The 20568-nt window shown below is 54.2% G+C and overlaps 1 protein-coding gene across 1 annotated transcript; it reads left to right on the forward strand.

Annotated features, from left to right (window-relative positions):
• Positions 1-9306: 9306 nt before the first annotated feature.
• ST8SIA3 (ST8 alpha-N-acetyl-neuraminide alpha-2,8-sialyltransferase 3) lies at positions 9307-14310 on the forward strand. The gene is made up of 4 exons (XM_041403825.1): positions 9307-9520; positions 10882-11004; positions 12632-13189; positions 14028-14310. Exons 1-4 carry the CDS (start codon positions 9342-9344, stop codon positions 14308-14310), a joined length of 1143 nt encoding a protein of 380 aa, XP_041259759.1. The 5' UTR covers positions 9307-9341.
• The last annotated feature ends 6258 nt before the right edge of the window (positions 14311-20568 follow it).

Genomic DNA, 20568 nt, shown 5'->3' on the forward strand with positions numbered 1-20568 from the left:
TGCTCCGAGCCGGGTCAGTGCCCGGCTCAGCGGTGCCGACAGGGCTAATTGCTGAGGAATTGCCCCCGGAGCGCTGTGTCATCCCGAGGAGCTGAAGCCGGGGCTGGGGGGAGCGGGCTGTTAAAGAGGCTGTGGCGGCGCTTTGGGCTGCCAGGATTTATGCTCCGCGGGAGCAGCTCTATCTGTCATCTGTGAAAAGCCTCATTTACAGAGAGACTCCGTCAGGAAAGGCAATCAGCCTGGAACCTGCTATGCTGGGAATTTATAACTGCTGTGCCAGGGAGAGCTCATCCCTCCCTTCGGCAGGAGCCGGGGGGGAGCTGGCCTGTGCCTGGCAAAGGGTGTTTGCTCCCCCAGGGAATCCCCCAGCCCCAGCAGAGCCTCAAAGAGCTCCGAGTGTGGAGGGTGACACGGTGATGGGGACGCCCGTCTGTGGCACGGCTGGGAATGCTGCTGTTAGCAACACACAGGGAGGGACAAAGGGAACACTCATGGAAAAAAGCAGGGGAAAGGGAGGCTGGCGTGGAGGAGGATTCCCAGGCATGGGAAACCACAGAATGGTTTGATTTGGAAGGGGTTTAAAGCCTATGCCGTGGGCAGGGCCACCTTCCCCTAAGCCAGGTCGCTCCCAGCCTCTCTCCACAGCCCGGTGTGGATGTCCTCTCCTTGCCAGGACCCTGGGAGCCCCAGCACGGGGGGGATCTGCTGGGAGCAGTGGGGTCTTAAGGCTGCACAAGTTCCTGCACCAGCAGAGCCCACGCTGGTGCCATGAATAAAGGCCCTGACCGACGGATGGATGGCTAACATCATCATTCCTGCTGCATTTTCCTCTCCCGTGGAGGATGAGCTCCAGCTACTCCCATCCATCTCATTCTTTCCAATCATCTTCGTTCTGCAATTTCCCCTCACCCCGAAAAGAGTCCAAGATCGATCCATTTCTTTCCAGTTTCAGCCGGGGAGAGGGAAGGAGCCCGGGGAGAGGCAGAGGATGGCTTTTGCCTCCCCCAGCACGTGCCTGCCCGCGTTCCTCCCCGTTCAGAGCGGCAGCACGGCTGGCTGGCTATTGATCCCTCCCTGGGAAGTGCTGCAGCCCGTGCCCTGACCTCCTCTCACCTGCCAGAGCCAAAACCAGTGGGCTTTGTGTCTCTGCAAGGCAGAAAAGGACTTTCTCCCCTCAAAAGTCCTGCCAGCCCAGCCACTGCCACTCTGCAGCTGCACGGGAAGGAATAAATCCCGACAGGAGGAGGGTGAGCCCTGCCCACATCTGCAGAGAGCTGTCTCAGCTGCTCTGTTGGTGGCCAGGTGGGACCCTGAGGATGGCAGAGGGGCATGTGGCACTCAGATCAAAATGGAATTCAGGCACCCACCACGAAACTCTACAGACCTGAAACATCTCTGCCGCAGCGTGGCCGCTGTCCCACTAAATCCTCACTCCAACACAGCCCTGTTGAGCCCCTTGCCCCTAATCAAGTCTGATTTGAGGTGTCATGCAGCAGGTGTTTAATTATCAGAGACGGGGCCTAATGGCATTTGTGTCCCAGCAGGGAGCAGTTTGGATGCAGTTTGGCTCCAGGAGCCTCCTCCCAAACTCCCTCTCTGATAACAGGTGCTTTTACAAACATTGTTAAATGAGAGGGATTCAAAAGAGGCCTGGTTTTCCCACCTGATCAATAGATCTGAAAGGAACAATGCCAAATATCTGGAGTTATTGTGCAGCACTGATGGCTGTCAGGACAACAGGCAGAGCAAAGACAAATACACACCTTTGCCTGGGTTATTACTTTAAGCCCGTTATTATCATTATTATCAATGGAATTCAGGCACCCACCACAAAACTCTACAGACCTGGACATCTCTGCCGCAGCGTGGCCGCTGTCCCACTAAATCCTCACTCCAACACAGCCCTGTTGAGCCCCTTGCCCCTAATCAAGTCTGATTTGAGGTGTCATGCAGCAGGTGTTTAATTATCAGAGACGGGGCCTAATGGCATTTGTGTCCCAGCAGGGAGCAGTTTGGATGCAGTTTGGCTCCAGGAGCCTCCTCCCAAACTCCCTCTCTGATAACAGGTGCTTTTACAAACATTGTTAAATGAGAGGGATTCAAAAGAGGCCTGGTTTTCCCACCTGATCAATAGATCTGAAAGGAACAATGCCAAATATCTGGAGTTATTGTGCAGCACTGATGGCTGTCAGGACAACAGGCAGAGCAAAGACAAATACACACCTTTGCCTGGGTTATTACTTTAAGCCCGTTATTATCATTATTATGGGTGATTAAAAATCCCATTAATCAGATGCTAAACAGATTAAGCCCTATGAATTAATTTTCTGGAAATAACTAAGATAAACATTCCGTGCAGAGCTCATTTAATGAAATAGAAGCTGTTTATCTGCAAAATTAGGGCCGAGCTTCAGCTGGAAAAATCCAGTCCGGTGTGGGCACGGCGGGCACAGGCTGGAGCCAAGGCCGATTTTTTACCCATTCTAAGTAAAAGAAAAATCTCCCTGCAAGTAATTTATGATACATTACACAAAGAGCTCATTAGCGAGAGCTGCAAAATAAAATTACAGTCAGTCAGGAAATAATCCCTTGATTTAGTAAGAGATAAATAAAAATAAGACGTGCTCTGGTATGTTAGTAAAACAGGGTGGGATCTGGAGCCACACAGGGGATTTTCTCCCTGGTTTATGTGCAATTTATGTGCACCCCTGCACTGCACACAACCTCCACCATTTCCTTGTGAGCAGGAGGCAACTGGGAGCCAAATGGAAAACCATTTTATCCCACTAAAGTTAACCAAGAGGGTTCTCACCAGCTTTGCCACTAATGACAGTGATATAGGAAATGAACATTAATTGATTTTTCACCGCCGTCTTTCTCTTCCACAGTTATGGAGTTGCTTCTGAGAGCAAAACATTGGAACCAATGGGGTAAAGAAGTTCCACTGTGGTGAAATAATATTTATTTACTATTGAGAGCCATGCAGCTGTGGCAGTGTCCTCATCCTGAAATTATCCAGCTGCTGCTGTCCAGCCCTGGGCTGAGCGACATCCCCATCTCCAGGGCATTGCTCTGGTTCCTTTTCTGTTCAGAGGAGCTCCACAGCCCAGTATCCAACCCCTAAAGTGTCACCAGGGACAAGTGGACCTTCCCTTGGCATCCATTTATAGCCTCATCCAGAAATTGCCTATGGAATTGCTGTTTCTTGTGCCTGTTTTAATGAATGGGTGTGTTTGCTGTTGAAAGTCCTGTGTTTGGCCTTTTTAAGTCATTTGATTAGGAAGTAGAGGGAATATTTCAGCAGCAGAGAAGGCTCTCACAATCAGCACTAGAAGGAATAATCCAATTTTCTTGGCAAAGAAGGGCAAGGGTCCTCCTAGGAGGTCAAAGCTCCCTTAGCACAATTAGAACTTTAATTAATGGAATTGGTTGAGCTTCCACCAGCAGCAGCAGCGCGTTTGTGGAGCTCAGGGAGTGGAGACAGCAGCTCCCTACTGGCTCTCCTGAGCACCCCCACATGCAACCAGGACCCCCCGTGCATTCCAGAGATGCAACTCTGGGCTCTTGGCTGGACATCAGAGCAAGACTGGCCTCTCCAGCAGCTCTGTGAGGCCGCACGACTCACCGTGCGTCGTGCTGTTCAGACATGCTGTCTGCAATTAATATTGCGTAATGGCCTCCTGATTCCTAAATTATGTATTTCTCCTTCTCAGCACCGTGAGGGTTTTTTTGTTTTTTTTTTACGGGGTTAATTATTTTCCATCATTCTGCCTTTAGCAACAGTCGTCTTAATTAAGGGGGCCAAGTTCCGCTCTCATTCCTGCCTGGCAGATCCTAATGAAATCAATGGAGCCGTGCGGTGTAAATGGGAGGGACGCCGGCCATCCAGTAAAAGTAAAACGTTCCCTCTCTTGTTGATTAATGCATAAAATTAACCCAGCTTCATGTCCAGCTCCTGACTGAGTGAATCAGTGCAGAGCCCCCTCCTGAGCTGCTTTTCCACGAGCATTTCTGCCCTTGTTCATGCCGTGTGCAAGCCAGCAGCGCTCTGCCACCACAGCAGCACGTCCTTGGTGCCCTGGCTCTGCTTTTGGGTTTGAGAAACACGCCAGAAATCTGCAAGCAAGACTCCAAGTCACCTCTCCCTCCTGTGGTTCCAGACAGAGCTGAGCTGGTGGTCCCTGTCCCTTTGCTCCTGCCCAGGGCTCTGCCAGCAGGCAGCTCCCCCAAAGCCATGTGCTGTTCACTTCCAGGGATCAAACACCTGAGGCAGGGATTTAAATCAGCCCAGAGCCCCATCCCTGGCAGTGCCCCCCAGACCTGCCTCTCCCCGCCCTACCCTTGCCTGCTGGCACCAAAAGGGCTGATCCCCAACTATTCCTCCCTGGCTTGCATTTCCTGACAGCCCAACATTAAACCAGGCCCAGGCAGCCATGCAAGGGAGGCTCCAATAAGTGGATCCACATGCAATATTCATGGATGGCTTCAGAATAGTTACAGATCCATCACACTTGGCAGCGGGATGGGGATGGCGTGCTCTCCTAATGCTGGGCTTAAGCACCTTCTTGAACCCGAGCCCTGAGGATGGAGCCGGCACGCTCCCGCTGCTGGCGTGTCCCCATCTGTCCTGCCAAGGACCCCCGCCCGCTCCACAGTCCCCTCCCACCTCAGGGAAGCCCTGGAAAGCCTTTGGGGACCTGGGCCTGTGGGCATCCCTGGCCACCCCTGCACCCAGCTGGAGCTGTGGATAAAGAGCAGGGAAAACAAGGGAGCCACTGGAGCTTAATGCCCTCACTCCGGGAAAGGTTTGTTTACCAGCTTCTGGCCAGCACCACACTGCAGCTCCAAACCTGATCTCATCCCCCAGGATTAATTTTTACACAATCATTCCGCAGTCTGTGATAATCACCCCATAAAAAAATGAAGAGATTTGGGAATTTTTTTTTTTTTTCCAGCGCGGAGGATTAGGTCTAAGGACGAGTAATCTGCAGGAAGCTCAGCTGCATGCACGCCACTAATGGCTCCGCACTCTTCCCAGCTCTAGCTCTTTCGTTTGGATTTTCCACAGTGGGCTGGCTGTCCTTGCTGAGGCTGGCTGTCCCAGACAGGCAGGCACATCCCGAGGGACCCGGCCCTGTGCCAGCCCACGGGGGCACAGGGGCAGCTTGGGCAGTGGCAGTGCCATGAGTCCCTGCAGTGCCATGAGTCCCTGCAGTGCCACGCTGCCCTCCAGCCCTGGGCACACACCTGGGCTCGTCACCTCTTTCTCCACTGCAAACAGGAGCCTCTGGAACCGGCTCCACACTCCAGGATCCCTCCAGTTTCCTTGGGAAGGAGGTGAAGCAATCGGCACGGGAGACATAAATGCAGCGCAACAGACCAGGTGGTGGGATGGTTTTAAAGTGTAATAAACTATTATAAGAAGTGATGAGCTTAGATCCTGAAGCCTTTAGTAAAATCCTGGTGGTTTAACCAGGTGAAGAGTGAATAATAACCTGGGAACTGGCAATTTCCCTGTTCCAGAGGCTCTCCTGAGCCCCCAGGACCTCCCTTCAGCTGCCGGCCTTGCTAGGCCTGGCTTAACTAACCCTGGACCTGCACTAAAAGGAGCAGTGAGTGGAGGAGGCAGCAACACACACCCCAATCCCTCCTCATGGGCACGCCATGATTATTCCCATTGTTTCCCAGTGAGGCTTGGGACTGAATTCCCAAAGATTCCTGATGCCTGGAGCTTGGCAGGCTCCTGGCACTGCCAGAAGGGTGAGAGCTCACAGGCTCAGAGAAATCACTGCACGTTTTAGAGTCGGGAGGAGAGACGTGCCCGTTGTGCCCAGCAAGCATTTTTCCAAATATAATTAAAATAAGTACATCTCTACGACGGCTCTGACCACAGGGATAAGGATGCAACGCCAGGTTTTTAAAACAAAATAACGTAAGCACTTAGAAAAGGACTCGAGCAGACTTTGGGTACTTATGTTCAAAATAATTGTCCCAGGAAACCCGATTCAGCAGCCACCCGGGCTGAAAGCACTTAGGCACACGCGGGCAGGCGTTCAACAAAGCATTTAGTGACCCCGGCGCTGCATCAGCAGGAACGCGGGGCTCCGGGCGGGGAGTGACTCAGGGAAACCGCGGGGCTCAGGCGGACGGGGTCCCGCCGGGGGACGGCCGGGGTTCCGCCTGGATCCTGCCTGGATCCCCCTGGACCCTGCCTGGATCCCCCTGGATCCCACCTGGCTCCTGCCAGGGTCCCACTGCAGTCCTACCTGGTCGTGCATGGGTCCCATCGGGATCCCACCTGCTTCCAGCCCGACTCCTGCCCAGCCCGTCCCGTCTGGCCCCGAGCACACGCGGCACTGTCCCCGCTGTGCCCCCTGTTCGCCGCCGGCTCCTGCCTCCCTGGCTGCTCCCACTGCCTTAAGGGCCGGGATGTGAAAGTTCCTGAGCCCAGCGGGGTGACCCGGGAGCCGCAGGAGCTCGCTCCTCACACCCTTCCCCCCGGGAATACCTTTGCAATCCAAGCAAATCCAGCAGCTGTGGCTGCTAAATGCAGCCGAGGAGGGAGAATGCTCGTGGTAATAAATTCATGGATCTTCACACCCCAGCAGGCTGACAAGCACCTGGTTTTAAAGAGACTTTAAAACCATTTGGAGCGCTGTGAGGCAGACCGAGACCCCCTTATGCTTGGAGACCCCAAACACCAGCCTCAAAGGAGGGAGGGAAATTGCAAAGATAGCCTGGAAAAAGTGGATTTCAGTGGGGGCAGATTTTCAAAGCACAAGTTTCCCGTGCTGTTATAAAGACCGTGTGTACCTTTTGTGTGAATAAGTCAAAAGTGGCTAAGTGCATGCCCAACCTGACAGGTGATTCCTCTGCTGAGCTGTGAAGTGATGGATGCTCCTGGATCCTTTTGTGTGGTGCTTCTCCTCGATGGGACCATCCCTCCTGCAGTGCCACCCCTGCTGCCCCAGGACAGGGTGCCCATGGGTGCCCTGCCAGCGGGCTCTGTCCCACTGCCCAGCTGAGAGGTCTCACACACGAGGCACATTTCTCCTTGGAGAGCCTCAGATCTCAGCTCAGCAGATTTCCTGCCGGATTTTCCTGACTTTAGGGCCGGCGTTTCTCACCAGCTGAGGGTTCGGTGCACCTGGGGCTATCCCAGGACTGGCGGGAAGGTGCTGACAGCTTGGGACACGTCCTTCCAAGCTGCCCCTCGTCCTCAAGGCAGCTTGCAGAGCACCCTGTGACCATGTGGCTCCTCTGGAGCTGCCCCCAGCCCCGGGCTGCCTAATTGAGGCAGGAGCAGTACCTGGGCCTCCCCGCTCCCGCCGCAGCCTCCGGCGAGCCAAGCTCTGTGTCAATTACAGGAAAATCAATGAAGATACTGTTCAGGACTCCTTTTCACCATTCAGCACGGATGATATCCTTCACTTTCTAGCACTGATTCATTTACTTTCGGCCTCTCCAGGGGCTCCTGACATATTGCTATCTCTGAAGAATCTGAAGCAAGAACTGCCTTTGTTTCCACTGCAACTTGTTGGTGGGGCTGGAGCTCACTGAGAGTCAGGGGAGAGGCTGCAGCACACGGCAGAGTTTAAACATTTCTTACCAAAACACCTTCCCAAGGTCCTCCCAAATCTCTTTTTTTCATGGACAGAGTCAGGGGAAAAATGGGTCCAAACACAGGAACAGAGTGCCATCAATGTCCTTGCTCCAGCTGAGCTGTCCCCAAAAGCAGTGACATGGCAGTAGTGTTGCTTCTCTTGGATGGGGATTGGAGCAACCTGGTCCAGAGGAAGGTGTCCATGGCAGGGGCTTGGAACTGAATGGTCTTTCCCAGTCCAGCAGCTGTGAACTCTCCTGTAAGAGAAAAGACAGGAGAATGGGCAGGATGTGACACCAGGGCTGCTCAATCTTACTCTGGGGTTTATTCCTGCCCCCAGGACTCAAGGCCAGAAACTACAGGAGACAACATTAAATGCTATAGAACTGATTTCTAAAATATTTAAAGCAAAAGTCTGCAGCTGGTTTATCCTGGGAAGCCTTGGATTTCACTGGGACGGCATCACCTATGTGGGGACACCACGCACTGGACGGACAGTGACGGCCATCAGGTGACAGCCACATAAAATGCCTCTGTCCTGTGTCAAACCATGCTATTTCCTGCATTCCCAGCCTTTTCTCTCACTCCACTGAATCCACAGGCATCCCCCAGCAGTGGGATACAGACCTCAGGCCCAGCTCCCACTGCAGGAGGAAGAATCACACTGATGCAAACCCCAGCCCTGCGAGCTCCTCACGCTCCTGCTCTTCAAAGAGAGCTCCATGCATGGAGAGCAGTAGGAAATAGCCCAGAGCAAGGACGGGGCTACAAAGCCAGGATATATTATTTATGAGGCACTTCAGTGAACTCGGGGCTTGGAGGCAGAGTGGGCTGCGGGGGGACCTTTGTGAGGGGAAAAATGGAGTTTGAAGAAACACGGCATGCAGGGGTCTTGTTCATGAGAGACATCCCTGCGAGTGCAGAAGGCTCTCTTGGAGCTCACATGGGATTTGCTCTGTGGTTTAAGGGGCAGTTTAATGACCCATGCTCCAAACAGCAGGTTTTTAAAGAGTGAGGGATCTTTTGAGCCAGCTCAGGGCGTGCACTGCACGGCACAGGCTCCAACAGCTCTGTACGTGCCACCCGGGATCTACGGTGTCACAGGGAACTGGGAGCTGGGCATGCCGTGCACCCACCCAGACATGGGTCCCCAGCAGAGGCACAGGTCCCCAGCAGAGGCACAGGGTCCCTACAGAGGCACAGGGTCCCCAGCAGAGGCACAAGGTCCCCAGCAGAGGCACAGGCCCCCAGCAGCCTAGGCCCCCCATGGCTGAGCCATGCTCAGCCCTCATGCATATCTGGGGGCTCCGTGGGATCCAGTGGCTTCCAGACTGGGCCACACTAGGCCTTTGGGGGGTCACTTGGGCCCCCCAAGGCAGTGGGAAGGGTGGTCTGAGCACCTTAGGGTCGCTGGGGGAACGCTGGGGATGTCAGGGTGGGCACACTGGGGAGGGAATTGCTGCAGAGGAGACCCCGGTGCTGTTGGGGGGTACTGACGCTTTGCAGGGCACCCTGAGGGAAACCTGGTGCTGTCGGTGGGCGCGCGGGGGCCGGGGGTGCCACCGGGCCCGTCGGGGCTCACCGGGGCGCCGGGCCGCGCCCGAGGCCGTCCCGCCGCGGAGCGGGGGGGCCGTGCGGGGCCGGCGCGGCGGAGCCGGCCCGGCCCCGGCCCCGCCGCCGCCCCCAATGTAGCGGCGCGGCCGCCCCGCACCCGCCCAGCCGCGGGGCCGCCTCCGGCATGCGGAGCTGCAAGATGGTGCGGGTGGCCAGCGTGCTGGGGCTCGTCATGCTCAGCGTGGCGCTGCTCATCCTGTCCCTCATCAGCTACGTCTCGCTCAAGAAGGACAACATCTTCGGGGCGCCCCGCGCCGCCGGCGCCGCCGGGCCCCGCATGTACATGTTCCACGCGGGATTCCGGTGAGGCGCGGCCCGCCATGGTGGCACCGGGCCCGGCCCGGCCGGGGGGACGCGGGAGCGGGGCCGGAGAGCGGCGGCAGCACGGCCCGGGGCGCGGGAGGCGGGCGGGGGCGGCGGCACGGCCGCGGCCCCGGCGGCGGCGCCGGGCGCTCTCCGTGGTGCTGATGGCGGCGGGCCGGGCACGGCCGGTAACGGGCTGCGGGTCTGGCCGTGGGGGGTCTGCGTGTGCCCTGTGTGTGCACGTGTGCTGTGTGCTTGCGTGGGTGTCCTCACGTGTGCGGCAGGGATGTCTCTGTGTGCCCCCGTGTGTGTGTGTGGGTGTCTCCGTGTGTCCACATGTCTGCACATGGGTGTCTCCGTGTGTGTGAGTGGGTGTTTGTATGTCTCCGTGTGTCCCGTGGGTGTACATGGCTGTCTCTGTGTCTCCGTGTGTCTCCATGTGTGTAAGTTGCTGCCTCTGTGTCTCCATGTGTGTGCACAGATGTCTCCATGCGTGTACATGGCTGTCTCTGTGTCTCCATGTGTCTCCATGTGTGTAAGTTGCTGCCTCTGTGTCTCCATGTGTGTGCACAGATGTCTCCATGCGTGTGCATGGCTGTCTCTGTGTCTCCGTGTGTCTCCGTGTGTCCCCATGCATGTGCACAGATGTCTCCATGTGTGTAAGTTGCTGTCTCTGCGTCTCCATGTGTCCCCATGTCAGTGCATGGATGTCTCCATGTGTGTAAGTTGCCGTCTCTGTGTCTCCACATGTCCCCATGGATGTCTTCATGTGTGTAAGTTGCTGTCTCTGTGTCTCCGTGTGTCCCCATGGATGTCTCCATGTGTGTAAGTTGCCGTCTCTGTGTCTCCATGTGTCCCCATGGATTCTCCATGTGTGTAAGTTGCTATCTCTGTGTTTTCATGTCAGTGCATGGATGTCTCCACATGTATAAGTTGCTGTCTCTGTATCTCCACGTGTCCCCATGGATGTTCCCATGTGTGTAAGCTGCTGTCTCTGTATCTCCACGTGTCTCCATGTCTCTGTATCTCCACGTGTCTCCATGTCTCTGTGTCTCCGTGTGTCCCCATGGATGTCTCCATGTGTCTCCATGTCTCTGTATCTCCATGTGTAAGCTGCTGTCTCTGTATCTCCACGTGTCTCCATGTCTCTGTATCTCCATGTGTCTCCATGTCTCTGTGTCTCCATGTGTCTCCATGTCTCTGTATCTCCACGTGTCCCCATGTCTCTGTGTCTCCATGTGTCCCCATGGATTCTCCATGTGTGTAAGCTGCTGTCTCTGTGTCTCCGTGTGTCCCCATGTCTCTGTGTCTCCGTGTGTCCCCATGTGTGTACACGTTTTGCTGTCTGTGCCCATCTCCAGCTCTCAGTTTGCGCTGAAGTTCCTGGACCCCTCGTTCGTGCCCATCACCAACTCCCTGGGCCAGGAGCTGCAGGACAAGCCCTCCAAGTGGGTTTTCAACCGGAGCGCCTTCGCCCACCAGAGGTGAGCAAGAGCTTTTCCCCAGACAGTCTCAGCTGTCCCGAAAGACTTGATTATTTCAGGGCAGGGCACCAGGCTGCAACACGCATTATTGCACTAGAACGTGACCCAGTTTCCTGGTGTGCAAGTGGAGTTGTCGTTACTCCAGGATAAATAGCTGTGCTTTAAGAGTGGAAACGCTTTGGCATGTAACAGCCATGAAAAGCTGTGTTCATGGAGGCCAAAGGCACGCAGAGAAACTTCCCAGCTGCTGGCAGTTCTGAGCAAGTGCAGTGCTGCTCCTGCCTCCAGCTGCGGGGGCAGGCACTTTGTACTCTTGATACATACATCTATTTGCTGATTACATATATTTAGCATTTCTACAAAGGAAAATACAACCATGTAACCATTTAAGACAGCTACTGCTGTCTTGGACTGTCATTTTGTCCTGACAAATGCCTGCTGGTTTAAGGACTACCTGGTGGCTCTGCTCACACGTGCCACCTGGGGAGCAGGAATCTGGCTCTGTGGCCAGGCAGGATGGGGCTGCTGCACCTCTCAGTGCAGGGTTTGGGCTTTTCTCCTCCCTTCAGGCCGCAGTCCAAGGGCAGCAGGACAAGTAATTCCCTTCCAGCGCTGCCACACGCTGCCCTCAGGAGCCGTGGGCTACAGAGAGGAAGGAGGTGGCACTTAGTCCCATCTTTTCCCCAGGACCTCCCAGGCTGTGTGACAGTGGCCACCCTCAGTGTTGCTGCATCCCTGGCACCAGCAGCCCCATAAGCCTGTTCCTGTGCTACCCCTCTGATGCCTCAAGGAGCTGCCTTTGCACTTGTCCGTCAGCCAGAACCCATAATTAGGGCACCCAGAGGGACTCCATTAATGCTCAGACATTGGAGGATGTGAGCTGGAGGAATGGCTGTTTGTTTTCCATAAACATAAGTAAATAAAGTCCTATTCAGTTTCTAATTTTATGCCCTGCAAGGGAAATTCCCAAGCAGGGTTGGTTTTGTTTGCTTTGTAAGTATCCCTAATAACCCTCTTAAAAGTGCTGCTGTGCTTGCCCAAATATGAATTAAGGAACTATATTTGCATAGATGGAGACAGTGACCGTCGCTTGGTTTTGTGATTGGAAGCTTGTTAATGAAAACATAATTTTTTTTTTTTTTCCTGTTAATTCAGTTGGATATCCTGGGTTTATTTCACGTGCCTTGTGGCTGCACCAGGAATGAAAGGCACACACAGCCCCAGCAGAAAGCTGTCCTCACCCTGTGTCACAGCCCAGACGGGGCCATGCACTGCTGGGTGACTGGGGGGGTGTAATGGGAGCTGCAGCCCTTGTCCTAAGCAGCCAATCCCATATTTTAATCCTGACACTATTCCAAGAGGCACAGGCACAGCCTGAGCTGGCATCAGTAGGGAGCAGCCAGTAAATCCAAGTGGAGCTCTAGGTGAGCAGCCAGCTCCCTCATTCCCACCTATTTATATTGATTTAAAAGCCACTGCACCATGCTGATCAGGAAACTACTTCAGTACACTTTAAATAACAAAAGGGAAAAATATAAGTCTAGGTGGAAAACAAATCCATTGCAAAAAAAAAAAAGGGGGGGGGAATTAGGACTCCATGTTTTCTGTTGTTTTGCTCTCATTTTAGGCAAGAAATCCTTCAGCACGTTGACGTCATCAAAAACTTTTCTCTGGTCAAGAGCAGCGTTCGGATCGGGCAGCTGATGCACTACGATTACTCCAGCCACAAGTACGTGTTCTCCATCAGCAATAACTTCAGGTCTCTGCTTCCTGACGTGTCTCCCATCCTGAACAAGCACTACAACATCTGCGCCGTGGTCGGCAACAGCGGGATCCTGACCGGGAGCCAGTGTGGGCAGGAAATTGATAAGTCAGATTTCGTCTTTCGGTGCAATTTTGCTCCGACTGAGGCTTTCCAGAAAGATGTTGGAAGGAAAACCAACCTTACCACCTTCAACCCCAGCATCCTGGAGAAGTATTACAACAACCTCTTGACCATTCAGGATCGCAACAACTTCTTTTTAAGCTTGAAAAAGCTCGATGGGGCCATTCTTTGGATCCCCGCTTTTTTCTTCCACACCTCGGCGACAGTCACGAGAACACTGGTTGACTTCTTTGTCGAGCACAGAGGGCAGCTGAAGGTCCAGCTGGCTTGGCCAGGAAACATCATGCAGCACGTTAACAGGTGGGTGGGCTTTGCCTTGCAAATACATCTCTTTGTACAAATACCTCTCCTAACTGATTCTTCCCCTCCGGCCTGACGTGGGAGGCTGTCTCTGTCTCTCTGGGTGCCTCCCAGTGAACCCCGGCCAGCCCCGGGTCGGCAAGCAGAGGGGGGGCAGCCCCGAAGTGACCGACAGCGGGGGGACACTCTCTGGTGCCCCGAGGGTACTGAGGGCAGCTGGGCTGGTCACCTTTGCAGCAGAAGAGACAAAGGAGAGATCAGTGGAGGGTAAAAGGCCGACTCTGAACAGGGGGCCAATCCAAGGTTTATTCGGAGCTCCCCAGAGAGCCCCACTCCTCAGGGTGCGCCGTGCTCAGAGTGAGACAAAGGAGTCTCGAGGTTACATTTAAAGGAACCCGAGGGTAGATACATTTGCTGACCAATAAAGACCCTCCAGGGATACAGCCTTAGGGGATGGACATTTGGGATAGAGTATAACATCATCCTTGGGGGGCTGACCCCTGGCTTCGGGCTAATCACTCGACGGCTTTGACCGAAAGATCTAGATAGAAGGGATGGGATGCTGAGTGACTGGCAGAGAGCCAGGGCGGGGATTTGGGGGATGATCTCAACACAGGAGAATGGTTCCACAGGTAGAGGAAGGGGGTACAACAAGGGGATGCAAAACCAGAACTATTCCAAAGTATTCCAAAGTATAAAAGCACACCGCAACAGGAGGCGCAGCCTGGCTAGTCAGGACCGCTTCTCTCCAGAACCACTGAAGTTTTGTGGCTGCTTCAGAACAACCTTTGGTTGCTCCTGAGCAGACTGAGCCCGACCCACGCCCTTGTCTCGGCAGGTACTGGCGGAACAAGCACCTGTCCCCGAAGCGGCTGAGCACGGGTATCCTCATGTACACCCTGGCTTCGGCCATCTGCGACGAGATCCACCTCTACGGCTTCTGGCCCTTCGCCTTCGACCCCAACACGCGGGAGGACCTCCCGTACCACTACTACGACAAGAAGGGCACCAAGTTCACCACCAAGTGGCAGGAGTCCCACCAGCTGCCCGCAGAGTTCCAGCTGCTCTACAGGATGCACGGTGAAGGACTGGCCAAGCTCACCTTGTCTCATTGTGCCTAAGGACCTAAATCTCGAAGTGCCAAACAATTGTCTAAAAAAAAAAAAAAAAAAAAAAAAAAAAAAAAAGTGCCCAAAACCAAATTAAACGTTCTTGGGATAGAATTCTAAAAAGGAAACAAACGCGCCCTAGAATCTTTTCCGTAATTTAAAGATGCTTTTTGGCTGCTGCTCATCCAAGGGTTTCAGCATATTTAGCGGTGCAGAGGCTTTTAGCACGTTCTGTGGATGCGATTTGTGCGGCTGCAAAGTTGAAACATTTTGCATTTCTAGCCAAGCCACTCAGTATGTTTTAATACCTGTTCATGTTTTAGCCTTCTGCTAAACACCCTAAATAATTTTGTTGTTCCTTCCCATTAGAGCTAGAAATGCTGCTTTTAAAAGGTTTTGCTTCTTTTGTATCTGTTGCTCTCAGTAGCTCAGCGTTGCCGTGGCAGACGGAGCTCCAGCGAGTTCCTCGCTGTGGATCCTCATCTCCACTGCTTGGGTATTTTCCTATTTACTGAGTTTTGCATTTTTTAAAGAACAACAAGAAGAAGGTCACAAAGCGGCTCAGACCTTAGCTAGGTGTTTATATCATTCTTGGAATACTTCAGTGTTTTAATTCCTTTCGGGACAGGTCCTAGTCCAGGCTAGACAGAGGGAGGCATGTTCATTCCCATCCATCTGATACCATTCTGTCATTTGATTTTACAGTTGAACCACCACAATACATGGAATTAGGCTTCTCTGGAGACCTATTCGGTGAGAAAAGCCCCAAACCCCATCCCTCTGCTTGGGCAGGGATTGGCAGGATGGGCAAAAACGGAAGCCATGTGCTGGGATTTTTAAAAACCAGTTTTTGCAGGGAAGTGAGCGGAGCTGGAGCGCAGGGAAGAAGAAATGCCATGACCAAATTTCCCCATTTATGTCTCTAACTCACCAGTCAGCTGCAGCAGTGTCCCCATTTTCCCATCACCGCCAGCACTCCAAGGCAGACAGGGCAGATGCTTCCTTGGCACCACAGGAAATCCAACTGTTTGGGAACAGGACAAAAAACAGGGTCACTTACAGCTGGGAAATGTTGGCCATTATGTCTCAGGATAAAGGAGCCTGGGATGTAACTGGGTTTCTTGTGAGTATGCTGGCAAGTACTTAACAATTTTTTACTGTTGTGACTGAGAACTGACCCCACAATGAAAGAAGATGCAAAATCCAGTATTTAAAATGGCACAGGTTAGTTTTTCTTAGCTTCTTTACCTGTGCTCAGACACAGGAGATGAGGGAGGAGATCTCCAGCACAACACCCAAGCTGAGCAGGCCAGGCATGGCCTGGTGCCCACTGTGGCACCGCAGCTCTGCTGGCCCTGCAGCCAGGATGGTTCTCCCCTCTGGAGAGATGGCTTTCTCCTTCCCTTGAATTATCCCACATTTCCCAGCTTTGCTTTTCCAAAGGCTGTTTAGTGCTGTGGTGGGGCTTGGATCACCCCCCACAGCTGCCCCATGTCCAGAGCTGCCCCAGCCACCGCTCCCGGGGCTCTGGGCAGTCCTGTGCTCCTCACACTTGCCCATCGGGGTCCAGCTCGAGTGCCTGTGCTCCTGGAGTCACAGTGGTGATGTCCCAGCGCTGCACTGAGTCCCCCCAGTGCCAGCAAGGGCTCTGGGATCACAGCTCTGGGGGGCTGGCCGTGGCTGGGCAGCCCTGGTCCCAACAGAGCCTGCAGGGACCCTTCTCCACGTGCTGGAGCACACAGATTGTTTAGCCCCAAATTAGAAATTGCACAGGGAAAGAAGATGGTCATTAATGTCGTGCAGGAATGATTAATTTCTGATATTGGCACTGGGCTCCATGGTAAAGCTGTGCCCAGCAGCTCGAAGCCCACCGGGGCAGAAGGGTCACCCCCAACCCCAAATGACTCTTGTTGGCTTGTGTCAATGCCAGATATTTTTATCAAGAGGCCTTTTACCAGTTTCCTGCAGGACCCATCATTTCTCATCAGCAAATGAAAGAAATGGGAACTATTATCATTATATTGGCATGAAAGCAGGGACAGTGTGCTCCATCCAGTTTCTGGAACCTCCCATAATCCCAGAGAGGGGCACAACCCCCTGCCAGTCCTGGGCATCACCACCAGAACTTTACAAAAGCACAAAGAGGCACCAAAGGCAGAGAAGGAAGCACAAAACTGACAGCAAATATTTGGAAACGGGAATACAGAAAAATTATTGACAGGAGGCCATGTCACATCATTGATTTTGAAGCAAAACGCCCCATCGATGCTCCAGACCCACATTGAACATTTCAGAATCATTGATTTTAATGGGGAGCTCTGCCCCGTGATCGATGGCACAGCACAGCCCAAAGTAAATTGCTTCTTAGTATCAATATTTTGCCCGAGCTTATGCAAGGTGGAAAACCATCTCAAAGCACACAGCTTTTGTTTTGCCAGGTGGGGTCTGAGGGAGAGGTGAGGATGGCAGGGGATGGAGAAGACAGCGGCTGAGGAGAGGCTCTTTTGGGGCTGCCTCTCTCCAGCAGAAATGCCTTTGCATTAATAAGCAAGTATCTTTATTATTTATTTCATTGTTATTTGCCAGCTGCTGGGGGCTGCCCTCCCTGCTCAGGCCAGCCAAGCGGCATCACCTCAGCTGGGCTCTTCCTTCCCTCTCTTTAGCCCCAAACCTTCCCACATGAATTCCTGATGGTCAGGGAGAATTCTCCTTCCCGTGACTGAATGTCTAGACAATCCAACAGAGCTAATGCAGCGTGATCGATACCTGTAAGTACAAAACATTTGAGGCTCCAAAATGCAGAGAAGTCCTCCCGAGCAGCTCCCTCCACTGGGAGACCCTGCTCGGCCCTGGGCTGCCAGGACAGTGTCCAGTGGCAGCCACATCCCTCTCCAGCCCCTTTGCCAACAGGATGGGTGCAGGGGTGCTGGGGGTGTACATAGGATTGGGAATACATGTTTCCTCTCTTCTTTTATACATCTTGGGTCTCTGTTTTCGTTGCTTGGTGAACATTAGCGAGGCATTTGGCTACCAGGTTCAGTTGTAAGAGTTTGTGAAACAGAGCTAACTGTGAATGGAGGCTGCAAAAACAGGGCAAGTAGGAAAAAGCAGGTTTTCTGTAAGTGAATGTGTCCTTATTTCAGTGGCTCTACAGTTCAAGCATCGTTTATTTTTCAATGGCTGACGTTCATAAAGGGCCAGGTGAGTGGCGGGAAGGACGCTGCCAGCGGAGCTGCTCCAGCCTCAGGACCACAGAGAGCCTTGGGACAGTGCCCGGGGGCTGGCACCCGGCCGTGTGTGTCCCCAGCCCGGGGGCTGCTCAGCACCCGGTGCCCCCGCTCCCCCCGTGGCCGTGAGCATCGGGGCCCGGCAGCTCCGCGGCGTGATCCCGTGCTGTGACGTGCCCGCGGCGTGGACTCGTGTGCCGAAACCTGATATGGAGTGCATTGTTTTTAAATAAAACGCTTTCTTGTGCGTTGGGAGTCTGTAAAACTGCACCGCCTCTGCTTCTTCCTTGTTATGATTTCCCAAAGTGCTCAGGGCCACTGATAGGTTTTTACTGGAAGATTTCACCGGAGGAGTTGCCAAAAGTGTTGCTTAATGCTGCCTATATTTAATTCTGCAGTGCAACAAGCTTGGTGTGATGGATCAAATTCTGCACTCCTGTGAAACACGTGAAGATAAAAAGTGTGGGACTGTGGGTACTGATTTGCTCAGGGTATTTGTTCATTAAGGTGAATTACATCCCCAGGAACATCTCACAGCCCACTGCTGTTACTTGTTCCAGGTGACCGTGTTTTTAGGAGTTCACATGAACTGCCAGGACAGAGTCCCTCAGGCACAGGAGCAGAGCCATGCCAGATCCTCTGTGCTGTGTGCTTCCCACCACTAATACCCACTACAGCTCATATATTTCTCCTTGAGACCAAGGATTTATAGTCCTATAACCCAGTCTGGAGATGGGGATGGGATAGGAAAAAATCCTTCCTCTCCCACTGGGAAATGTGAGGATGGCCATTGGTGCTGGGGTTGGAGGGTGCCAGTGGCCCTCACGCCATGTCCAGCTCTGCCTCCATCCCTGGGAAGGTGTCCTGAGGGGATGAAGCTGCTCACTCTGCAGAGAACAGGCTTGTGACAGCAGTTTTAAAATGCCAAAGAAAACACTTGCAATGTTTGTTTAAAAGCAGGTGAAAATGACACCTGCAGGCCCTGGCCAGCTGCTTTGGAGGAGAACTCCTTGTGCCTGTGTCCTGCACTGAGGTGTCACCCTGAAGTCACCCTTTCCTGCGTGGTTTGGGTCAGGTGCCAGGTGTGAGTGCTGCAGGACACTACAGACAACCCCGGAGAACAAAAGAGGAGAGGAATTAAATTTCATATTCCCAAGGCAGCCACAGCCCAAACCAGAAGGAGGCTGGGCAAGAAAGCTCAGCCAGGCCAGGTCAATCCCCAGATTTTGTCCCACCCCGCCATCCCTGGACACCCCACCGCTGCCTCTTTGGGGGGAGCAAGGACACCTGGCTGTGGCAGGGGGAGGCCTGGCTGCAGGCAGGCAGGAGAAGGAAAGCTAACAAAGAAACCCCCTCCTCCCTCCCCCAAGAGCAGAGCAAAGCCTCTGGCAAAGGCAGCCATGCAGGCAGGGAGCACTGCCCCATCACACTGCACCCTCCGCTTCGGGTACAACTGCACCTTGATTCCCAGGAAGATTTTGGCATGAATCTGGAAAGACACCAGATTTAGACGCTACGGTGTGTAACAAAACATCCTCGGGGGGGGACACAGCCATCGGGTGCAGGTTTGGAAAGAAAAAGTCAAAGACCTGATGAATTGGTTGGAGAAGGAGAAGGTAAGGCAAGAGGAAAAGAGAGGAAAAGGGAGGACATAGACACAAGCACATCTGTGGCACCAGATTCCCATCAGGGTCTGCCCACCCACCCTCCTCCCGCCTGCCCACAGAGGCACCTCCGTCTCCGGAGCGCTGCGCTCGCCTCTTTTTTCCCCAAATCAACCGCAACTTTTGCCTTCCTTTAGGAAGGACAAAAAGATTTCACGCATAAGTTGCCCTGAACAAAGGCACCTCACGCCAGAGCTCTCTTTTCTGTCTGCCTTTCTTTTTCCTTCTTCAGCACAAGCTGGCAGTGGGAGGAGTAGCTGGGGTGGGGGGAACTCCACTTTATTTTTGGCCTGATAGTGCCAAAAAGCAGCTCAGAAAACACCGTGAGCTCCAGAGACGCTGTGATGGCAACACGGAAAGAAATGGATCATTATCCTTTGGGATCCAATCTGTAGGGAAACTGGGTGCTGTCATAAACGCAAGGAGCTCTGGAGAGTGAGTGGCCTGATGATCGAGGGTCCAAAAGGCGACATTTCTCCCCATTTCCCCTCTTTTAGTGACTGGAAAGACCCAGTGGGGGTGGGACTCCCACAAATATGGACACAGTTATCAGGGCCGAGATAAGGATTACGCAAAACTCAAGGACACTCAAGGCTGCTGTTGCTGCTACCGATTAAAGGAGCAGGGAGAAGTATGACCCGCACAGCTGGGAGCAGCGGGCACATCCCGACCCAGTGTGTCTTGGCACGGGTGCCCTGCACGGATTGTCCCCACTTGCCAGCTCCATGCCAGGCTATGCTGTCCCCGTCCCTGTCCGCTTCCCTCCGCGCTGCCGCCTGAGGGGCGGCCCGGGGAACCGGCCCTCCCCCGGGAGGAGGGGAGAACGCCGGTCCGTGCGGGCACCGGGGAGCGGGGCCCCACAGCCGTGTGCCGGCGGGACGGAGCTCACCATCCACCCCGGGTGAGGTACACCCATCGCACCTTCGTAACGAGAATTCAGCCGCATTTAAGGCAACTAAGAACCAACAACCAAGAGCGCAGGTCAGCGCTGTACCTTGGTTTGCAGCAGCGAACAGGGAGGCAGCAGGGCCGGCTGTGTGCAGCGGGGCCCCGGGGTTGGGCTGCGCGACCGGGGAGAGAGCCGTGCGCCGCAGATCCCCGCGGCGGCGGTACGGGAGGAGCCCCGGCAGCGGTCGGGGCCTGTTCCGGGCCGATCCCGGGATGTTCCCGGCGGCCTCGCACGCTACAAAGGCGGCGGAATCTTTAACGGCCCCGCCGTCCCCTCACGTCCCCTCACGGAGGCCCCGCCCCCCGCCGCTCAGCCCGCCAATGTTCCCGCGCGCCCGCCGTTCCCGCCCTTCCCCGCCGCCCTCACGCCCTCACGCCCGCCCGCCCGCGGCGCAAGCCCGGCCCCGCGGCCGCGGCCGAGGCGGGGCGGC

The sequence above is a fragment of the Onychostruthus taczanowskii genome, unplaced genomic scaffold, assembly GCF_017590055.1.
Source record: "Onychostruthus taczanowskii isolate IOZ18803 unplaced genomic scaffold, ASM1759005v1 scaffold201, whole genome shotgun sequence".
Classification (NCBI taxonomy): Eukaryota; Metazoa; Chordata; class Aves; order Passeriformes; family Passeridae; genus Onychostruthus; species Onychostruthus taczanowskii.

Bases quoted from the DNA above. Each gene is read 5' to 3' on its own strand.
- ST8SIA3 (XM_041403825.1), top strand. From the start codon at position 9,342: ATGCGGAGCTGCAAGATGGTGCGGGTGGCCAGCGTGCTGGGGCTCGTC. The intron at 11,005-12,631 runs GTGAGCAAGAGC...CTCTCATTTTAG, and splicing joins AGCGCCTTCGCCCACCAGAG to GCAAGAAATCCTTCAGCACG. The intron at 13,190-14,027 runs GTGGGTGGGCTT...TTGTCTCGGCAG, and splicing joins ATCATGCAGCACGTTAACAG to GTACTGGCGGAACAAGCACC.